The 21724-nt window shown below is 43.4% G+C and overlaps 1 protein-coding gene across 1 annotated transcript in view; it reads right to left on the reverse strand.

Annotated features, from left to right (window-relative positions):
* The window catches only part of LGR5 (leucine rich repeat containing G protein-coupled receptor 5), a 124825-nt gene extending 103709 nt beyond the window's left edge, over nt 1-21116 (reverse strand). Inside the window, exon 1 of the mRNA XM_080811189.1 lies at nt 20890-21116. Coding sequence (XP_080667315.1) covers nt 20890-21101 — 212 coding nt within the window. The 5' untranslated portion in view covers nt 21102-21116. The remainder of the gene's footprint in view (nt 1-20889) is intronic.
* Nucleotides 21117-21724: the final 608 nt, after the last annotated feature.

The following is a 21724-nucleotide window of genomic DNA, read 5'->3' on the forward strand; positions in this document are numbered from 1 at the left end:
ATACTTCAATTTGCTAATGGAGACACTAGTGATAAGGAGATATTAAATGGCAAGTAGAAGCCACGTGGAACCGCCTACAGGGTTCCTGTCGTCGGAGCACAGCTGCACATGGTTGGAGCTGGCTGTGGAGACCCTGTGTGCGGGGCGGTGGATCTGGAGCTTTCCAGGGCCCGGTGCTGCTGAAGCTTCCTGAACCGGGAAGTGACCTGATCATTAGGAAATTTAGGAAGCTCAATTAGGCAGCAGTGCACGTGTGAGAGGAGAGCGAGGAAAGGAGAGTCATTAGGAAGCTGAGTATGTGTGGGCCAGACACAGATAATCAGCTTTATTAGCCCCATTTCACAGATAAGGAAACTGAGCTTTGGACTGTGGCCAAACTCAGGCCTGGCGGGCTCCAAAACACGTGCATGTGAAGGCGGCAAGTGTCTAGGGCAGGAGGAGGGGCTTCTGGGCAGAGGCTAATGTGGCAGAGCGGTCTGGGAAGACCGAGGGCTGAGAGAAGATCCTTTGGATTCGGCAGTAGGAGGTCAGCAGTGGTGTGTTGAAAAGAGAGTGATTTTCATTGAATGGTGGGAGTGGCAGGCTGATCCCAGGAGGAATGAAAGAACGAGTGGGTGGTGACTGAAAGGCAGCCGGGAACGTAGCCTCCTCTTTCCAGAATTCTGGCAGTTGAGGAAAGCGAAAGAGGGACAACAGTTTGGGGAAATAGCAGAACAGAGGGAGGAATGCCTCATTCCACCCCCGGAAAACATTTGTATAATGTGTATGTGTTCCAGATACTATGCTAGGTAGTGGGGCCCACGATGATAAATAGATGTAGGAGGGAGACACAGAGGATGTCCTGGAAACAACCATCTCTAAATGGAAAGCCCTTTGCAGGTGACTGAATTTAATACATAAAATGATATCAATCTCTTAGATCTCAAACTTCTAGAAGACAATGAAAGGATATGTCCTCCCTTAGCACCCTGCATTGCACACTCAATAAATTTCACCGAAGGAATAAACCACGGGTCCCTGAGGAGAGAATAGGAAAACGCAAAATGAGGGGCAGCTCTGGTGAGGAGGCGGGACAGGTGCCCTTTGAGACATGAGTCCTTGCAGCCGTTCTGATGCTTTTTGGGTTCTCTCTCTTCCAAGCTTTCTCATCTGCAGTGACTACTGCCTCAAGTTCGGCAAATCTGAGAATTTCCTTCCTCCTGCTTTCCTGCTCTGCTGCCTCTGCTGGTGCTGATGGCCTTCTTCTTCTTCTTCTTTTTCTTTAAAGATTTTATTTATTTATTTGACAGAGAGAGATCACAAGGAGGCAGAGAGACAGGCGGAGAGAGAGAGAGGGAAGCAGGCTCCCGGCTGAGCAGAGAGCCGGATGCAGGGCTCAATCCTGCAACCCTGAGATCATGATCTGAGAGGAAGGCAGAGGCTTATTAACCCACTGAGCCACCCAGGTGCCCCAGCTGATGGGCTTCTGTAGGACACGCCCATCCCTGTGGTGAAATCCAGCCCCCCCCCCCCCCGCCCCAAATCCTTTAAAACCAGAGCGAATCCAACCCTCTCTGGCAAGTATTTTCAACCCCAGGCGAATGAATGATTTCCTTCTCCATGCCTCCACAGGACTTCATACTGACCTCTAATAATAATCCCAGCTCACCCTGCCTTGTATTTACTACCTGTCAGGCACTGCTATAAGTGCTTTGCAAGTAAGAACCCTAGGAACAACCCTATGAGAAACATTCTGTTTTACAGATGGGGAAACTGAAGCCAGAGAGGAGTTAAGTAATTTGCTCAAGGTGGTAGTGCAGTGCCAGGATTCCAACGGAGAGTGGCTGACTCCAGAACTCGGCTCTTCACTGCTGTACTGCTTTGGTTTACTTGTCTGTCTCCCTCAACTAGATAGCGTACTCCAGGGAGCAGAGGCTCTTGCGTGATTCATCTTTGTTTCTTGGGCTTAGTCTAGATAATAAGTGCTACGTGTTAGGTGAATAATTTAAAGAATTAATAAATGTGCGCACTTAGGTCTGACCGGCTCCCCCTTGTGAACAGAAATTGGAAGAGTTTGGTGCGAATGAGAGGAGGACAGAGGGAAAAGCTCTGCTTCTTGGCTCCTCATCTAAAGCAGGGAAAACGCAGACGTCCGTACAACGCGATTACCACTTCTTTTCAGGTTATGATTAGGGGTGCAAATAAATAAGTTCGTAATTATGCTTCAGAGAAAATGAATTCAGTATGCCCAGTAAAACTATAAGCTAGTAAAGTAAAAGGCACACTTGGGAGACTTGAATACAGCTGCAGAGCCTCTTGCCACACAGATCTTTGTACCATATTCCTACGGGAAGTCTCCTAGTAATGCTAGGTCTTATCTCCGATGAGGATCCTGCCCCCTAGGGGTAACCGTGTTCAGACCTCTTGCATTAGGAGGTACTTAGAGGTCCCTGGCATCATGCTGGATGTTAGAGTCACAGAATGTACAGAGGAGAATCCAGCCAGTGTCTAGAACATTCTTTCCCTCTCCTTTTGGCCAACGCCAACCTGTCCTCCAAGATTCCAGATTAAATAAATGTCAGTGGAAGTCTTCCCTGACCGCGAAGACTAAGCAGGTTCTCTTGTAGTGCATTTCCATTCTCCATCAGAGTCTTTGCATAATTCTAAGAACATAAATTTAACTAAGCAGTTACTTAATGTCTCTCTCCCCTGTAAAGGCTATACCGCTATACTCTTAGCATCCAGAACAGAGTCGGCAATAGATAAGCATTAATTTTGTGAAAGAATTAATGCATATGCAGGAACATGATGTTAACACTACTGAGGATTTGCTCTAGACCTTATGACAGCAACAAAATGAAAATAGACTTACTGCATTTTTAAACCCTTAATGGCCAAGAACTTTAAAACAATGTTAAGGAGTTAAAATGTTTGTTGATGGGCAGCTTTCCGAAAAGAGGAGAAAAACGTGAGAAAAAGCAAGTCAAATGATTTTGAATAATTTTAAAGGCAGGGTAGAAGACTGGTTTTATTTTCCGGCTTCCTTTGGAATTATTCTGTAACAACAGTTCCTATATAACCCTGACGCTTGGTGAGCTCCAACCTCACAGAGAGATCCTTTGAAAAGATCCACTTATTTTATAAGCCACATTAAGTCTGACACAAAATGTACACTCTCGTATCTAGGAACCCCAGCAAAGGAGATTAGTAGCCAAAAAAGCAATTAAGTTTACAGTAGGGTAACAGATACCATATCTAATACAACAGCTTGGAAAAGGAAGTAAAGCAAAGGTCATATCAACAAGAAAAAAAAGTAACATTAAATAGCAGGGTTTTGTTTTGTTTTTGAAGAAACAAAATCCCATATTCCAAAATCTTTCCATCTCATCTAATAACTACATGTGTTTGGGTGTTTGGAAAAAATATGAGAAGAGGTCGCGGCATTACCGAAGCTGGTAACTGGCCCAAACCCCAGGGAACCAGGCTGTGAAATTCAAGCATCTGGAGCATCGGGTTCCTGATTAACTTTTTCAATTTGATCTCAGATCCCACTCTAGTAGATGCCGGATTGTAGAATCCCAAGCGGGCTGTGTCTGTGTGTCTTAGGGGAGCGGCGGCTTAGGGTTTGAACAAACACATCCAACTACCCCAACTTAAATACAACAACTCCAACACAGAGCTGCTGGAAAAACCAACCATGTTTTAGGACTGGGTAATAATCGGGCCCTTTCACATCAAGGTAAAGGTGTCCCCTCCAAAGAACGGGGCTCTGTGACACAGACACCAATTATAAATCACCCCTTGGTGATTCTGTTTAGTTACATACCATTGTAGACCCCGGGGCTTACAATGGTTGTGCAGCCCATGAAACTATCTTTAGCCGGAGTTCCTCTTCTGTGTCAGTATGCTATTTTGAACTAACAATGCTCTCAGATGAGCCGAAAAGATGTATTTAGCTCCCACCATTACAATTTCTGATCCTCTTTACTTTAGCTCTTTTGAAATAACATGAAAGCTTTGGCTTGCTAATTACTTTTATCCAGCCCATAGAAAAATTAGTTTATCTTCCTGATCAAAGCAAATTAGGCAGATCATGGCTGATTAGAATGCAACAGTAAAATCGCCATACTTTCCCTTCCATCCCCTTTCTCTCAGAAATAGGGCCTGTGTCAAATATGTAGGTATTTCCCACGGCCGGGCCGGACTCTGTTTCCAACAGGGACTGCAGCTTGGACAATGGTTCTTACACAGACACTAAAGTTCTTTAGTTCAGTCATTGTGTTTGAGAAGAACTAGTAACCCCTTAGCTAGCATTTGATGAAACATCTAGATTTACATATTTCCTTAATTGCATTTTTGAATGTGAGCGAGATTTATCTGACCAGAGTTAAATGCCTCTTTTATTCCCCTACCCAAGGCAAAATTCAACTCGATGCTCTATAAAAATAAATAAATGAATAAATAAAAGTGAGGAGGGGGTATGTATGGAATCTTACTTAATTCTGATCTGAATAAATTTGAAGGCTTCAATAACGTGGGGTGGGGGAGTCACGTTACCAAACACAGGAAAGATATACCTTCACCTTTCAAAGAGGAAACGTCCATTTCCAAAGATCTGGCTTACTCAGCTCTTTCAAAAAGGCTATTTTGATTTTCATAATGAATGTTATTCCTGGTTGCCAGATTCCCCAGATCAGTTGCTAAAAACCTCCAAAACTGTTGTCCTTCATAGTTTCTCGCTAAAATTTCCATCGGATGTAAAAACTGGAAAGTTAGATTTACTCTTCCTTATTTATTTACTATAAATTAACAGTAAATCTTGTATTTAGCTCCATTTAAACCTCCCTCTGCAGCTGCCCATTTGAAAAATAAAATGGTTGCCTTCTTTCACTTCAGTGGGCACAATACAAAACATCCATTGAGCTTTCCCTTTATTGCAGCTGCCAATGCCCAGCCGACTTTTAACAAACCAACCAAGCGGAATCACAATGCAGCTGCAACATTTTATGGTATTTCTGTTGGTTCTCTTTTGAGACTGAAGGTGTTAATTAGGAATCAAAGAACACAACCCTGCCAGCTTTCTTTCACAAACCATACCCTGGTCACTGCAGTTTTCAGAAGAAAATAAATCTAATAAAGGGATAAAAATGTTGTTTGTCACACCAGTAAAGTGTACTTAAGACCCTTTGATCAAAAGCTTTTTATGTCGTCTTGTCAGATGGGCTGGAAATATTGTATTTTTCCCCGTTCTCTCCCTTCTTCATGTAGACTTCTCGGAATTTTGAATTTAAAGACTGTCTGGTAGGAAAAAAATATATAAGCATAGTCATATGCCGGGTTATTACTTATAGGCGGAAGCTGGTCTCATACAGCGGAGTCATTTTGTTTCTTAGAAAATTGTTCACATTCAACGGTGCGTCATGTTACGCGTTCACACAAAACTGGGCCTTCTATTAGCATATTTACTGTATTCTAACCGCAGGTTCTCACACATGCCCTTTACATAAACATCTGTCAATACTCTATTTGGGGTAGATTATTTATTGCATAAATCTTTTCCAGTCTTATAAGAGGATCCTTTTTTACATACACAGAATTGAGTATCTTCATAAGCGTAAAACCCAGATATATACACACACACATGCAAACATCCATATAATGTTAACTTTTCAGATAGTGTGTCATTTTATATAATTTTTTATGCATCTCGAGTATCACGCAATCAGATGTAACAGCGTGAAGTCATTACCTTTAATCTTCAGTCAAAGTTAAAAGCTTATGGTAAGTTTATGAAGTTAGCACTGCTGGGAATTAGTCAAGCCTGCTAGCTTTCTCAGCAAGAGGTTTTGCTGCTAGATGCACACATCATGCCAAAATCCATTAATCCTGCTTGAGAGAGGCAGAAAGAAGGTCTCCTTGTTGATTTAATGTTAATGAAATGAATGGGCTCCTGAGGCTACCTACAGAGGCCCTCTAAACTGCAAAACAAATAAAGTCATTTTAAGTAATGCTCTCTGCAGGAGAGTCAACAGTGCTCCCAGATTTGCTGTACAAAATGGATAGTGAGTGTGGATGTGTAGACACGTCCCCTTTTTATAATCTTGCTACACCTGTCCTGGTGTACGATACACACAAATGTCAAGCTGACAGATTCACAGAGAATTGGAGAGACCTCAGAGCATATGCTCACCTCTCGGACTTTACAGATATGAAAACTGAGGCCGGGAGGGTATGCATATCCTGCCAGAGATTCTACGGCTGATGGGGGTGGGAGAGAGCTAGATCTAGTTCAGTGGTCCTCAAAACTTGACCGCACCCTGAATTTGCCTTGGGGAGTAAAAAAATCATTCTTTTAAATTTTTTTTTTTTAAGATTTTATTTATTTATTCGACAGACAGAGATCACAAGTAGGCAGAGAGGCAGGCAGAGAAAGAGGGGAAAGCAGGCTCCCTGCTGAGCAGAGAGCCCGATGCGGGGCTCGATCCCAGGACCGTGAGACCATGATCTGAGCCGAAGGCAGAGGCTTTAACCCACTGAGCCACCCAGGCGCCCCAGGAGTAAAAAAATCATTCTGATGCCTCGCTTCTTCCTGCGGAGATTCTGACCGAGTTGGTCTGGTGTGGGATCTAGGCCTCAAGATGGTTAATGTTAGGTTCCAGATGGAGCTCATGTGCAGACAATGTGAGAACAATGGACTAGACCTCTAATCTAGCACACTGTTCCTCTGCACCTGCAGTTGGTTCTGTCTCGCTGCATCACAATGTTAACTATTTCCCAGCTCCTAGGACTATGCCAGGCGCCTTAGCATCCTAGGGAGAGAGTAGATACACGTGCTTGGAGATTTTCAGGTTGTTTGCCAAATGAGTTCCATTTCTTCCATGTGTAAATGCAGAGATGTGCCCCTGCCATGGGTGTGTAGTATGTGCGAGTGTGTGTGTAGACCCCCTGAAGGACGGACATTAACCTGCTGGGTGAGCCCACCCCATAGCGGAGACGGTCACCAGTGTCTGTGCCCTTTTGGCAGCTTGAGCTCATGCCTCGCATTTTCTCTCTGTCCTGCAGTTGATCTCACCTTTGCTTTTTTATTCTTTTCTTATCTGCCCCTGTTTCCTTTGGGCTGCCGCTTTTCTCTTACCCTCTCACCACCTGGAGAACTGTGCTTTGCCTAAGGAAGATCCTTCTGACTCTTCATGTGGACCTGTGTGACTTTTGCTGCCTTCTCAGCCAGCCTGGGTTGGTGACTGTTCCCAACTGCCTAACAGAGCTAGGCTGAGAGATCCCACTTGTCCATTCTAAGCTGCTGGGGAACACGGATAGACGTCTGCCTGAAGGTTCCTCCAGTTTTGGCTTTAGGGCTGTAAAAATAAATCAGCTTCTTACTTTAGTGATTCAGTGGGCACTCGAGAATTCCAAAATCATCCTTTCACATGTAGTAAGAAAGGAAAGTGTTCCGAGAGGGGAGAGTTCCCTTGTCCTTTTCAGACCTGCTCTCTTGATTTCATTGGTCATGGGTGAAGCAGCTTACCTCTTCTGCAGGGAGGTGTGGAGAATATGGAGATGGTGACACAGGGCTCATCCAGCAGAATTAAAAGGCTGTCTGGTCCAATAACCGCCCACCCATCTCTCCTCTCTGCTGGGGATCACTAGGCCTAATGCCAAGGCCCCCAGCTCAAAGACAAGCCTGAGTGGTGCTTTGACCCTCTATTTAACTTTGAATCCCTTCCCCCTCAAAGACTCAAGTCATTGGTATCTATTATTGTCCAGGAAATAATTTCAGCCTCATTGTCATCACTGACTGCAAAGATCCTTCCTGCGATTGCACTGAACTGCTTCTTTTTAAAGACAGCTGCCGTAATTCCTCGCGAAAATTCAACTCTTTTGAAGGTATTTTCAGATAGACATAAACCTATTCCTTACATGTTTTTTTTCCCCCTAGAGTTATTTTTTCAGCCATTAATACATTTAAAAAATCAAACACATTTTTGTTGTGTTGAAAACATAGTTTTCCTGGGTGCATCTCTGGCTCTGAGAAAAGGCTGTTTTCCTTATGTCCTCTCTGCCCCCAACTTAATCCGTCCTCTCTTGCTTGCTGCTACAGCAAGTCAGCCGCTGAGATTGGGCTTCTGAGAGCCCAACGAGACACCTAACTGATTTTTTCCTACATACTCAGGAACAGTCATGGGGATGGGTGAGATGAAAATGAGAGGAGAAAAACAATTTCAGCCCAGGACCACAAGTTTTGGGCCATTCATTGAATCCTGTCTGAATGGCTTTTACCATTAGGCCATGGGCTCACTATCCATGACAAAGTGTCTACTCAGTCATCAGTTACCCTGGAGGTCTGTGCAGTGTCTATACAACATTATGCGCTCATGTGAAAATATGAGATGTCATTCAAGACACAGAAATTTCTATCTATTTGATACCAAGGATCAAAGATGAAAGAATCTTTTAAACTTAAACAGGTGCTGGGTGATACACCACTCATGGGAAGCTGCCCCTTTTTGCTTCCCCTAGTCTTTTACCTAGTAGGTAAAAATTCTTGTTTAATGAACGTTATAAAGTTTTAGGGCAATGTATTTAACTATTTTAGGGAACGGCAATAAGAGGCAACTCTGTATTTGAAAAGCATGGGTTTAAGGGTGCCTGGGTGGATCAGTCCACTGGGTATCTGACTCTTGATTTCGGCTCAGGTCACGATCTCAGGGTCCTGAGATCGAGCCCCGTGTCAGGCTCTGTGCTCAGTGCGGAGTCTGCTTGGGATTCTCCCTTTCCCTCTGCCCCTCCCTGTGCTCACGCTCTCTCTAAATAAATAAATAAATAAATAAATCTTTTCTTAAAAAAGAAAAGCATGGGTTCAGTGTTTTAACAGCTGTAACTTCATCAGCAACAAAGACAATAGCACCCAATATTTAATGCTCACTCCACACATGAGGCACTATGCAAAGTGCTTTACATGAATGATCTTACCAATCTTCACAACAATCCCGTGAGGGAGGTTATCATAATTATTGACATTTTACACATGAGGAAACTGAGACACAGAGTAACTTGCCAAGGTTACTCGAGATAGGTCTGAGATCTTTGCCAAGCTGTTCTCATTTCCAAAGTAGGGATAATTATAACTTCTACTGCCTGTTAGGAGGGGCAAATGAGAAATTGGGGACAAAAAGCACTTTCTGAGTGGTTTTCTCTTTCTAGGGAGTTTACAAACACTGCAGTCTGCCAAGTGTAGAGGCAAGGACCTCTCTGCTTTCAGAATATAAGATTATACCAACGATTTTATCAGCTTGTCTCCCTTTTTGTTACATATTTGAGGGCCAGAGAAATGGGGCCTTGTGTCTTAGATGTAGAAAAGTGCGTTTCCCACAGAGTTTAGGGGAATAGGAGAGCGCCCCCTAGAGAGAGACAATGGTACTGACTCTCCCTGGAGCATACCCTGGGAAAGGCCTGCGCATGGACAAGAGGGTATTTTAAAATACAGGTTTTAGTGTTGTTTAGGTATGGGATGGCCTATGGATCAGGTGACAACTGTTAGTGAAAAGACAGTTTGTTACTCACAGTTCCCAAGAATCGGGGGCATATCAGGCCATGCAAGGTCACACAAGGTCACATGGGGGGAGCACCAGAGTCAGGAAGAAGGAGAGGGAGAAAAGCTTGGGCATGAGCTTTCATGGTGGTTTCCATGTGCAAGAATAGGTAGGGAAAGCAGACTAGTAACTGGCTAGTCGGAATAATTTCAGCAGGCTCGGGGGCACAGGGGCTGTCCAGAGTGGTCTGGTACCTGGAGCTGGGGTCCTTAGGAGAGGTAATATTGACCTAGAGTGCCTTGTAAAAGCCTAATATTGAAGACGGCTGGGGTGTGGGCTTTGGATTGGTTGGTTTGCATATAAAAGGCACACTTGCAGAGGAGTACCCTCTATCTCTAAGAATTTTAGATAGCCCTGAGATAGGCCGAGTCTCCTGGGTCCACAAGTCCCCAAGAGAGCAAAGCATCACAAAAATGCAGAAAATGAAAAACATGATTAATACACAGGGATTCTGAAAGAAACACACACACACACACACACACACACACACACACACACACAGGGATTCTGTGTTCTGATCTAAATCCCAGGGAGATTCTTCTTTGGTCCACGAAAACCCATAACTCAAGGAGTATACATAGTCTAGTAATGAAAACAGACAAGCGGACAAATATGGTGGTCAAGTATGGGGAGTTCTAGGACAGAGGTGGGCTCAGCATGATGTGGAAGCATCAGAAGCTGGGCTCTAGAGTTGTGGGTCACAGGTGGCTTTCCAGAGGAGGGGGGTATTTGAACTGAGTATGGAAAGATTCCTCCTACAAGTACACAAAATGAAAAAGAAGAGAGGCATTCCATGCACAACTCCAACACATGTCAACACCTGGAGGAAGGAAACATGGAAATTGCAGGTGGAGTTCGATATGCTGGCGTCAAGAGAGAGTCAAGAGAGGAGGGCCTGGGTGGTAGAGCTGGCAGCAGGGGAGGAATGAAGCAAGAGAAGCTTACTTTGTGGGTCAAACTGAGAATTTAAACTTTATAATGAAAGCCAAGGGAAACCACTGTAGGACTGAACAAGAGAGACATGACCCGAGGTGCATCTTAGACAAACAAGCATGGTGGGTAGCGAATGTGTGTCCTGAGGGTCTATGTAAACCAAGACAGGAGGCTGCCACAGCGATCCAGGCAAAAGGCAAGGAGAACCTGAACTAATGCAATTTCAGTGCTAGATGAGAAAGGGAGCACATTTAAGAGATACGAAGACAATCTCAACTCGGTCAAGTTAAGGCCACAAATGAAATTCAGATTATAATGAACACATGTTTAACTACTATGAACAGATATTTGGGAAATTATTTATTTATTTCTCAAACTAAATCTGGTTGTTTCCTTCTCTTTTGAAGATTTTTAGGTGATACAGAGATACTTTCTCTGTATCTACAATGGGCCAAAAAAAGAAAAAAAGATGATATGGTTAAAATCCAGGCACATATATTTATGTATATAGCACACATAAACAACAGGACTCTTTGGCAACACCTAGAAAAGTAACTGGGAACTTTAGAATTCTCTTGAGTGTCTGGCATTGGAGCATAAAAGTGACTAGAAGGAACACTCAACTGGGGTTCTCAGGAGAGAGGGGTTCCAACTCTATCTTTGCCAGCCATGTGCTTTTGTGAATGTCATTTACCTCTTAGGAACATGAATTTCATCATCTGTGAAATGAAGGTGTTGGATTAGGTGACCTCCAAGGTCCTTCACATTCTAAATCCCACGGCTGAACATAGCGTTTGACTCATCAGAGACCTCTGCAACCCATCTAAGTGATTCTCATTCTGTTTATTTGGGCAATTAGGCTAATGGTCTAGCAATCATGATTAAATTTCAGTTTTGTACTCTGTAATGTGACCTTAGGTATACAGCTTAGTCCTGCTGGTAATCTGTGTATAAAAGATTATCCTTAGTTCTTTATAGTAGAATGTACTCTACATGCAAAGAGCTACTAGCACAAGCTTTGAATTGGTATGATCTTTAACATCAATCTATCAAAATTAGCCTTTCCTTTCCCAATATACAATTAACTCTGTTTTGAGGCCTTTCTACAGCTAAGGCAAAGGGGGCCTCAAATTACTACCTTCTAGTCATTCAGGACCAGACTGTATCTACCTAACACTTCTTAGGATTGTAAGACCGTGGGGAAGCAGACTCTAGGCTGGGTGACCAGCAGCTGTAAGGCGGAAGGTGCATTCTTGCTGTCAGTGAATCACATTGCTAGAACTTCTGAGATCTTCAAATGAGATATGCTTACACCATGGGAGAATCTGGTTTAACTAGGATTTCCTTTTGCTACCCGAGCTTGAAGACTCAGTGAAAAAAGATCTTGAACTTCCTCTGTTGCCCAGAGCCCCCGGAGAACAACAGCTGCCGAGGGAAGGGGCTGCTGTGAATGCGGGCCTCCCACCAGAGGGAGAGTGATGTGGCTTCCCCAGGTTAAAATGAAAGACCCCAATTTCAGTGCACTTAGAGCTGATACTTTAATCCCAAAGACTCTTCTCTCTAAACTTCCCTCCATCTCTAGTTTGAAGCCCTGGGGGAAAGTATCTGAGATAAGGAAAAGGCATGTTTCCAGTTCTCTGATACTATCTAGAAGCCAGGGATGGAGAAGGATAGAGAGAGACGCAGGGGGCCTAGTAGAGGTCTCACCATCTGAGTTCTGCCTGTACAGCCTCTTGGGTAGCAGATTTCCTTACTTCCTCTTTCCACCTCTGTTGGCACTTTTTTTCCTAGGCTTTACTTTATTGGGTAGTTGATACTCCAATGGTCATAGAGTAGTTCTATGGGCAAATGCAGGCACGTCTGCTAAGGGTCCCTTCAGGACAGGAAGTTTGAAGAGAAAATAAGGAAGAAGATGTCTTATTTCTGTCTTCCCTAGAAGATGCCAAACTCATTCTGTAGATGCATTCAACAAAACTGTGGAATAAGTGTTTATTACCAGAGTCTCAATACATACACAAAAATGGATGATTTAGAAATGTTGACTTCTTCCATGGAAAATTTTATTTGGTTTTTATAACCAAATAACCCTCACTGTATATGTATACAAAAAGTGAAAGGTTATTTCGTGCTGATAGATTGAAAGACCAGTTGATTATGTAACCGAGTTCCTTCAAGTAAGTGCCTCCCAAGAAAATTTATAACCTGAAAACTTAAGTGCCATGTGGTGTTTTGTGTGTTGAACCAATAAACTCATTAAAATAACATTGGGTAAACCCAAACACAACACAATGAAATTTCTAACACAGCCCACATTAACCAACCAACTTTAAAATAATATCTTTGTTATGTACTAAGGTTAAAAATTCAGCAAATTCTTTATATTTTTTCCACTTGAGATCATGTGTGGTTTTCTACTTTCCTGAGAAGTACACTTTTGCGGCTTTTTTGATCAAAGGCAGGTTATTTTTGCAAATAGACATCTTTTGTAGACGTCCCTGTTCTACTTAATTAAGGTTTCAAGAAAAAAGAAGCACAGAAATATTGAGCAGTTTTTCAGTGAAACATAAAAATTCTTAGGTCCTCTTCTGAGTGTCGACTTTGGAAAGGAAGGCACAAATGTAAGGTTAGCCATCTGTGTGTGTGTGTGTGTGTGTGTGTGTGTGTATGTGTGTGAGGGAGAAAAGAAGGAGGAAGGAGGAAATAAAGGAATTTGGCTGCAAAATTGAGTAACAGTTTGAAACACTTGGCTTCCAGTTGTGAAAGATGAACAACACTGGGGAAAAGGCTGGGCTGACAAGGGACCACTTGAAGAAAGCTTAATCTCAGCTGGCAGGCTGACGAGGAAGGTCAGCTCAGTGCACGCGTTCTCAGCTGGAGCTGGGCTCCCTTTGCCAGGACGATTGTCTTCTGCATTTCAGCTTCGGAACTAAACTGAAGGTGCCTTCCCGCAGCCAGCTCCTCAGCCTCTCGCCTTGAAAGAGCTGGCTCTCCGCTGCCATGCCATGTCAATGTTATGTGTCATTTCCACGGAGCGAGTGGCAGAAAGGAAACCGTTTCTTACTGCTATGTCGGGGCCGTGGGTGTTCGTGTGTGCAGGACAGAGACTGCTTTCCTCCCTCCTGCCACCCACAGTCCTTGTTCGAAGACGAAACCAAACCCCTTCTGAAGGCAAGGAGGATAAAACGAATACAGAAAAAAATGTGTATACCTCACAAAGGGGACACTTGAAAGTGACTGCTGCGTCATTTTAAATTATTAATGTTAAAACAAAACTAGAGTTGAGAGTGCTGTTCTAGGGGGTTTTAGAGATTTTATCCACGTGTATCTTACATTTTCTAAACATTGATTCTTACTGGATGAGATGCTCTTTATACTGAATATAATTTATAATTAATTCGTTAGCTATTGGTTTTTCATATCATTGACTTCGTAATGCCGTGAATGATTAACACACATTAGATTTCCAGCAGCAAATGAAATAAGACTGATGAAACAGGATGGATGGCTCAGGAAGAGTTTTTCTTTGTCTGAAGGGGGAAACTTTTCTCTGATGCATCCGGATTTCTAATTTACACAGAAGTCGGTATCACTGCCCTAACTGTTAAACCGTGCATGGTTTACAGATAGCAAAGTAGACAAAACTTTGAAATAATTTCCATTCTGAATCAAATGGTAGTATGGCCTTTATGACTTCAGTTCATCTTATCAGCTTTAAAGGTGACTACAAACTCAAATAAAATCTGCCCATTAAGAAAGTGCATGTCTCTTTGAAAGAAATAGTTCCAAAGAATTCAGCTGCTTTATTTGACACATGGATCTGGTCATAGAAAAAAAAAAAAAAAGTTTTATTCTTGACTTGGAAGTTATTAGTCAACTGATTACTTTTTAGGATACTTAGGCAGCTACCACAATTTATCTCTGACTTGGGGGCAAGAAAAATTATTCCTGTGGTAGTAAGAAAATGGATATATGAAAAAATACCTACTAAACTTCAAATATCAGCCCTTGGCTATATAATGTTACTCTCACTTTACCGAAAATTTAAAACTGCATTTCCCAGTTAGCTGAAGAAATACTTCTGGTATTAGAGCTCCGTAAATTGTGTTGCTGGGGAAAAAAAGTGTGCTGAAATATTTCAGCACCAATTACAATCATGGGGAGGCATAGCTATAAATTAGAAGGCTGGTTTTCTTGTGTTTCTGGTAAACTGGCTCTGAAGATAATTTCAGAGAGGTCCCCAAACACATCAAGGAATAGAAATATCCTTGAATAAGCAGACAGGCCTGCAAGTTAGGGATGATGATATTATCTGTGTCACAGAGTGTTTGCGGGGCCTCTGAAGGAGTAAAGTACTTAGCATAATGCCTAGTACTCAGAAGGAACAATTTAATGTCAGCTGTTATTCTAATAAAGTAATTTAGATATGTAAATTCTGGTGTGTTTGTTAAAATAAACCATTCCTTGCATCCTTTAAGCTGCGTACAATTTAATTGTATTTCAAGTGGGGCTGGGCCATACGGAGCTGCGGAGAGCCTTGTGTGGTTCTGTTCAGAGCAGAGGGGCCTCTTTTAGCCACTGGGATTTCAACTCTCTTCACTCCCACACCGTCAATGTTTACCGAACACCCCTTAAGTGTCAGGCACTGGCGTAGGCACTTGGGTTATAAAGTGGACAATTTCTTACCCTGGAGGAGCTCACAGTCTAGTGAGGAGGATAAACCCTGAAGGGAAGAGAGCTCATCATCACATCCTGGAGTGTTATTCCACTTGACCTTAAAAGGAAGACCCTTTCACAGACATGGTCCATGCCTCTGCGTCCTCTCAGTGTGAACTGCTGCTTTTCCATCCCCAGTCTTCAACACTGAGAACAGGGGTCATAAACAGATGAGGAAAGAGTCCGGCTTGTGAAGCAGTTTTAAAATGGCTCTTCTCCTACTGTGGACACCCTGTTAACAGTCTTTTACTATTACCCCTAGACAATGTAATTTCATCGCTTGAAATCGAATGACTAATGTTCTTCTACATACCAGTTTCAAAGAAGGCATTTCCACTGGGCTTGATCAATGTAATAAAAAAAAAAATTCACTGGGAGAGGTAGGAGAAAGTGTCAGGGATTTCAAGAATGGGCCTGCCTCCCACCTCTGGAGAACAAAATCAACTTTGAATTATGAAAAATTTTACGAAAAAAACCCACCCTATAGACTATGAAATATCTCCTTTTTCCCAGAGAAAAGGTTGTTCCCTGGGTGAGATGGAGTGTTGTAGTTGGCGTCTATAACGAGTGAATAAAAATGTGGATTGAAGCTGACAGATACGGGAATAAAAAAGTTGCAGGAGGTTAGAACTCATGGATACATTTAACAAATGAAATTCTGCTAAGAGACATCAAAAATAGCGACAGGACTAGATGATCAGCTTGTTTTCTTTGGTATGTAATATATCAGTTGTGGTTCTGATGCAAGTCTGATTCATCTTTGTGCTATAAAGTGAGACTATATAAAGGAAAACATTGCAACAGGAGTGAAGAGGTTGAATCTCATAGGAAAGAATTTGCCTTCTCATGAAGAATTTAATTTGCCAGAAATATCCACTTGTGGAGTGTTTACGAGGAAATGTACCATTTAGCATTATTCTAAATTTATATAAGTAACTGAACAAAAACAAAAAATTACTCCACAGAACTGCTCAATGCAGAGCTCACTACTGTTTTCCATTTCTATCTTATGGCATGTGATTTGGATTAATTGGAAACATACTTCAGTTTATAGCTAAAATGACTTAAATGTATGAATTTTATAGAAAAAATATAAAAAGTGTTCTACTAAGGTCAGTAGTTATTAGGTATCAGTTATAAAACTACAAATATTCTGCAATGTTTATTATATGACAGCTTTTTGGAGTTAATTGCTTACATGGATACTATTTCTATGCCTTTGACAGATGCCTTGGAAATTAAAAAAATCAAATAGTTCAGTTAAAAAACTTAACTTCAAGAAATCATAGACCAGCTTAGTGTTTTTGAACTTCAAACACAGCCAAGTGGGAATGGTTCCATTATCAAAACACATTTCATTTAACTACAAAGGTTCTTCTTTTTAATTCCAATCTTCTAATTCATTTGTGATTGCTATCAGAACTCCTTTACTTTGAAGAAAATGCGTAAGGACAAAAAAAGATTGAAGATCTCATTGAAGATCATATTTCTTATATGTAAAACTTCATTCTCGTCACACAAACTGTCATACACATGTTGATCATATTCAGTAAAATATTTATTTTAAATCTACATCACAAAATTGAATCAGAACCACTGCTTTAAAAAAAAAATCACTCGGAATAATTTAGTCAATGCATTTCAGTAATTGCCCCCATTAACAAAAACACTATTAAAACAATGCTGGGAATCCTGGAGAAAAAGAAAGAACTTCTTTAAAATGAAGGAAAGTCATTGACATCTTTCTATTTTCAACGAATTTTGAAAGCAGTCTGTAGAGCAAACTGCATAAATTCTGCAATCGATCTAAATTTTAAGACTGTTATAACAGCTAAAGCCTTTTGTAACCATTTCTAAACTACAAACATTTTCTTTGATTTAAAATACTTTTCTTTGCTTGCAGGGAAGCAGAAATATATTAAACCATTTCAAAGAAGATTCTAAAAATATTCTTTAATTTTGAAACTGCATCTTAAATGCTTAAAACATATGCATGACACCAGGGCCATACTTAATTAGTTATAATTGGGGGTTTTGATCAGTTTTTATTAATACCAGTTTTGCTAACTATGTGTAAAATTAAATTTTGTTATAAAGTTGCATATGGAAAAGTAAGCAAGCTACACAAAAATTTTTTAAAAAATTCATTCTCCCAGTTCCTTTGGTTCATGTGACATGAATTTGCTTGTGGATAAAATATTCATGTCTTTAAGCAACAGCAGGGAAAAACTCAGCGTTCATTTAAAAATAAAGTGGCTGTTCTAGATCAATAAAGAAAAGTATATTTTCTACACTGAAACTATATTAGGATGTTCATAAGGATTTAGTTTTCTGTCTGGATGCCACACTAACTGGGGGAAAGACACATCTAAGTAGCACAGGGGAAATTATTTTTGAGACCCAATTAGCAAAAAATGTCCACGTTTCATGCATTAAAATAATTTACCTATAAAAAGATCATCTGCTTATTTCTGACAGATCATTACTGGTAGATTGAAATGTATTAAACATTGTAACCAGTTATTGCCTGCTTTTTGGTCTCAACCTTAGTGTTTCCCTTACTTTAATGCAGAGGGAGCTTTATTAGCCTATTTACTATTTTGTGGAATCAGAGCCCAAAATGACTGGGAGAGAGAGAGAGAGAGAAAGAGAAGACTAAGATTGAGATTTTCCAGTGTTTCCACCATGTTTAGTGGTCCAAATACAGATCTACTGGGGAATGCAGTTCAGTAAGAAAAGAGAATCAGTATTAATGTTTAGACTGGCTTAAGATTGAGCTTTTCTGGGGGAACAAAGATTACAAAACTGCACATAAATAGCTGTTGCCTTCTATGAAGAGGTTCAGGAAACTTTCTTTACCTACGAGTCTGGCTAGCCAGCTATCAGATGATGGCAAATCCGTTTGCCAAATGTGTCCAGCTGCAACTTGCCATCATCAATCTGTTTGAAGAAAATTAAACGCTTATTCTTCTGTGGGGAGGGGAGGAAGATTAAGAGATAATATTTTGACTCAAATAAATGGTGATAACCTACTACAAACAATTAAAGATAGCAGTCTGGCTTTTTACCCACGTCAGTCCTGGGCAAGGTTTGATGTTCTCGCCAAAGCTTAATTACGGTGGGGCCCGAGCGGTACCTGGCTATAATTTCATGGTCTCTTTCAAGAGCAAAGGGAAGTTATCTCTTAAACTAAGGACACCGATACACGCTTATTTATTTGATTATGAGTAAATAAAAATTTCTCTTTCAGGTTAGGAGTGTACAAGTGAAGGCAGAAATAGATAATTCTAGGTGTAACCAAAAGAGGGCACCATCTGCCCTTAATGTCTACACAGAGTTCCTGTGGTTGTGAAAACAAAACCCAAAACTCTCCAAGCCCCTCACCCACCGCCCCTCCCCCTCCAAGAAAGGGCATCCGGTGACTCCTGACATTTTGTACTCTATAAGGAGACTAAATTCTGAAACCACACCTTATGAGGAACATGGGTTTGGTTATTTACTTCAGGACTGATTTCTACATTTAGCACTGATGGTGCCTGACATGTCAGCAGCGAGAAACAAGTTTTTAACATTCACTGGGACACTTTTCAGACACTTCGAGATTAATATTTTATAGCACACTGAGAGAATTTCCCATTAGGCCAGAGTACAGGCTGTCATCAAACAGCACGAGTAAGAGATGACGATTAACTTCCCAATGCTATCTTAACTCCAAGGAGTTAACTATAACGATAGATAGATAAGGAATGGTGGCAGGAAGATCTCCTCACCCACGGAGGACACAGTTAGATGCATTTGAGGTATGTGGGAAATCATCTGAAACAGCATTTGATGCCAACTTTTAGTAACAGAAGCCTAACAAATGTTCACTCTTACAAGTGGGAGGAAAAAAAGCATCCGGACACCACTCATAAATTTATTTTCTGTAATCTTGTGACAAGTGTATGATTTCAATCCATCCGTGTTTGGGGGGACTGCACACCTCCCTTGTAACTAATCAATTTCTTCAGGGCAATGGGGAAGAATAGTTCCAGGCTCTTGAGTGCAGTTGCCAAACTGCTCTCAAAAATTCACTATACCAAAGACCCTATGATTCTTGAAACAATGAGTTTAGCGTTTAACCCAGAGGCTGGGGATGAGCATTTCACTTTGTAGTACAACAGACTGCTGTTGAGGAGGAAGAGATGTGAATTCTTAGAGAATGGTCATTTCCACCACTGTAAACATATCACTACTACCTGCATTGAGTGCAATTGGAGGAAAACCTGGTGGGGAAATACATAATTTTATAATTTTTTTAAGTAAAGAAAAAAGCACGCAAAATAGTTTTATGGTAGATGAGAAGGAGACGGCCATCTGCTAACACTAAAATCTAGCAGGATCGTGCCCTTTTCTCAACGCAAATATTAAAGCAAATAAATTTTTTCTTTCTCATTCTGTCTCCAGAAAAAGAATCACTATCTAGTGGAAGGCCTTATGCAAGCCTCTTCATGTTTCTTTTTTCCAGAAAACAACTAAACAGAGGAACGAACCAGTTCACACAAACATCCCAACTCCCTCCTGCCAAGGTACATCAGAGAAGCCGAAACTGGCATTGCGCGGGCTTGGGGTGGGCTCACTGCGGTGACTCGAATTAAAACTTTAACGGGTCACCTTGTGACCACCTCGTGACCCCTTTTTCAGAGTGGCTCTGACTCTAGTCTCCCTCTGCCCGAAGGAACCGAGCCGCTGACACTCCATGGGTTTGGGGGAAGTAGTCGCCTTGGTTCCCGAGAATTGGGTTCCTCCTAGGTCACCTCATCCACCCAAACACCTGTTATCCTTCGGGTCTCGGCTTTCCAGAGACAAAATTATGAAATGAACCCCTGCCTGGTCTTCGCGGTTGGGGCTTTGGGGTCTTTGGAGGCTGTGGTGGGGGTGAAAGGGAGTAGGATCCCCGAGGGATGACAGAGCTTCGGATCTCCTCTGGGTTGTCGGCGCCGCTGTTTACCCGCCCGCCGCCTTCAGCCCACTTCCCTTTTCCTCCCTGGGAGGAGGAGATGGTTAAAGATTACACCGTGGCTGCGGGCACTTCAAAGGGCGGCTCGGGCAGCTAAAGGTAAAGATAACGTTCTGGCAGCTCTAAACAGGGTTTGTGGTTGCTACATTTTAATCACTTCATTAAAAGAAAAAAAAAAAGGAAGAAAGAAAAGAAAAGAAAAAGGTTACATCACACGTCCGTGCAAGGGATGCAGAGTAAGTTCCTTCGGGGCTGAGCAAGTTGGAGTTCTCCTTTGGGGAAACTTTTTACAGCCCGTGTCTTCGTGGAACGCGTCTGGACGCGGAGGGGAGGTTGCAGCAGGGATCAACTGGGCCGCCCGCCCTTACGTTCCAGGCTCAGGGGCGCATATGCCTGCACTGCAAGCCGATGCCTACACCGGGAGCCCTGCGACCTGCCTAGAGCTGCATCGGGAAGTTGCGACGCACGAGCGCTTTCTGGGGCTTGCCCTCGAAGCCGTTTCTCTGCGGGCCCCCCAAAGTGCGCCCGTGCTCCCCCCGAGACACGTGCATTTCCCTGGGGGCCCAAACACGTCTGTCCAAGATGCCCTCCGCAAACTCGCCCGGTCCCTTCCAGACTCCCAGGCTTCTCTCCCCCGATCTGTCCCCTTCCCGGAGCGGAGCGGGGCGCACTTACAGGTAGGAGGTGAAGACGCTGAGGTTGGTAGGCAGCTCCGAGAGCCCCAGGTCTGAGCAGTCCACCCTGAGCAGCATCCTGCCGTCGGGCTCGCACTGACAGTGCGCGGGGCACCCCCGCAGCAGCGCGCCGGGCCTGGGCGAACCGCCCACGGCCGCCAGCTGCAACAGGACCGGCAAGGACAGGAGCACGCCGACCGGGGAGGTGTCCATGGTGCCCGGGCAGGGGGCCGGGAGCGAGCCGCGGTCGGAGGGCAGCGTCCGGGTTGCCGCGGGCCTCTGCCGCTTAGCGCGCGCCTGCAGCGCTGGGCGCTGGGCTCCTGCCCCAAGGCGGGAGCGCCGAGGAGAAGCGCCGCGGGTCCCGGCCGTGCCCGCTGCCGCCACGCGGGCCTACGGAGCGGCCCTGGCTGTAGCCGCCGCAGGGGCAGAGAGCGTTGCTGCTGCAGGCCGCCTGCTCGGTGTGGAGCAGCATCTCCGCTCGCACGCTTGTTTTTTAAAGCGCTCCAGCCCGAATTGCGCGCCCAGTGACGTCAGCGCAGCCCGGCTTCCCAGGCACCCCCAGCCCCGCCGCGCTTTCCCTCCTCCCGCCCCCTCCCTCCTTTCCCGAGCGCCGGCTGGGAGGCGGCTGGCGGCGAGAGGTGCAGGCAAGTTCTCGGCGCTCGGGCTTGGTGGCCGCCGGGCGGATTCCGGCGCTCAGCACCGTGTGAGGGCTGGGGGACCCCCCCTTCCCCTCTACGTTGTGGCGACCCAGATCCGAGAACCGAAAGGGACCCGTCTGGGGGACACACACAGCTGCTCAGGGACCGAAGGATGCAGCACGCTTCCTCCAAGCCCAC

This window comes from Martes martes (genome assembly GCF_963455335.1).
Source record: "Martes martes genome assembly, chromosome: 8".
Classification (NCBI taxonomy): Eukaryota; Metazoa; Chordata; class Mammalia; order Carnivora; family Mustelidae; genus Martes; species Martes martes.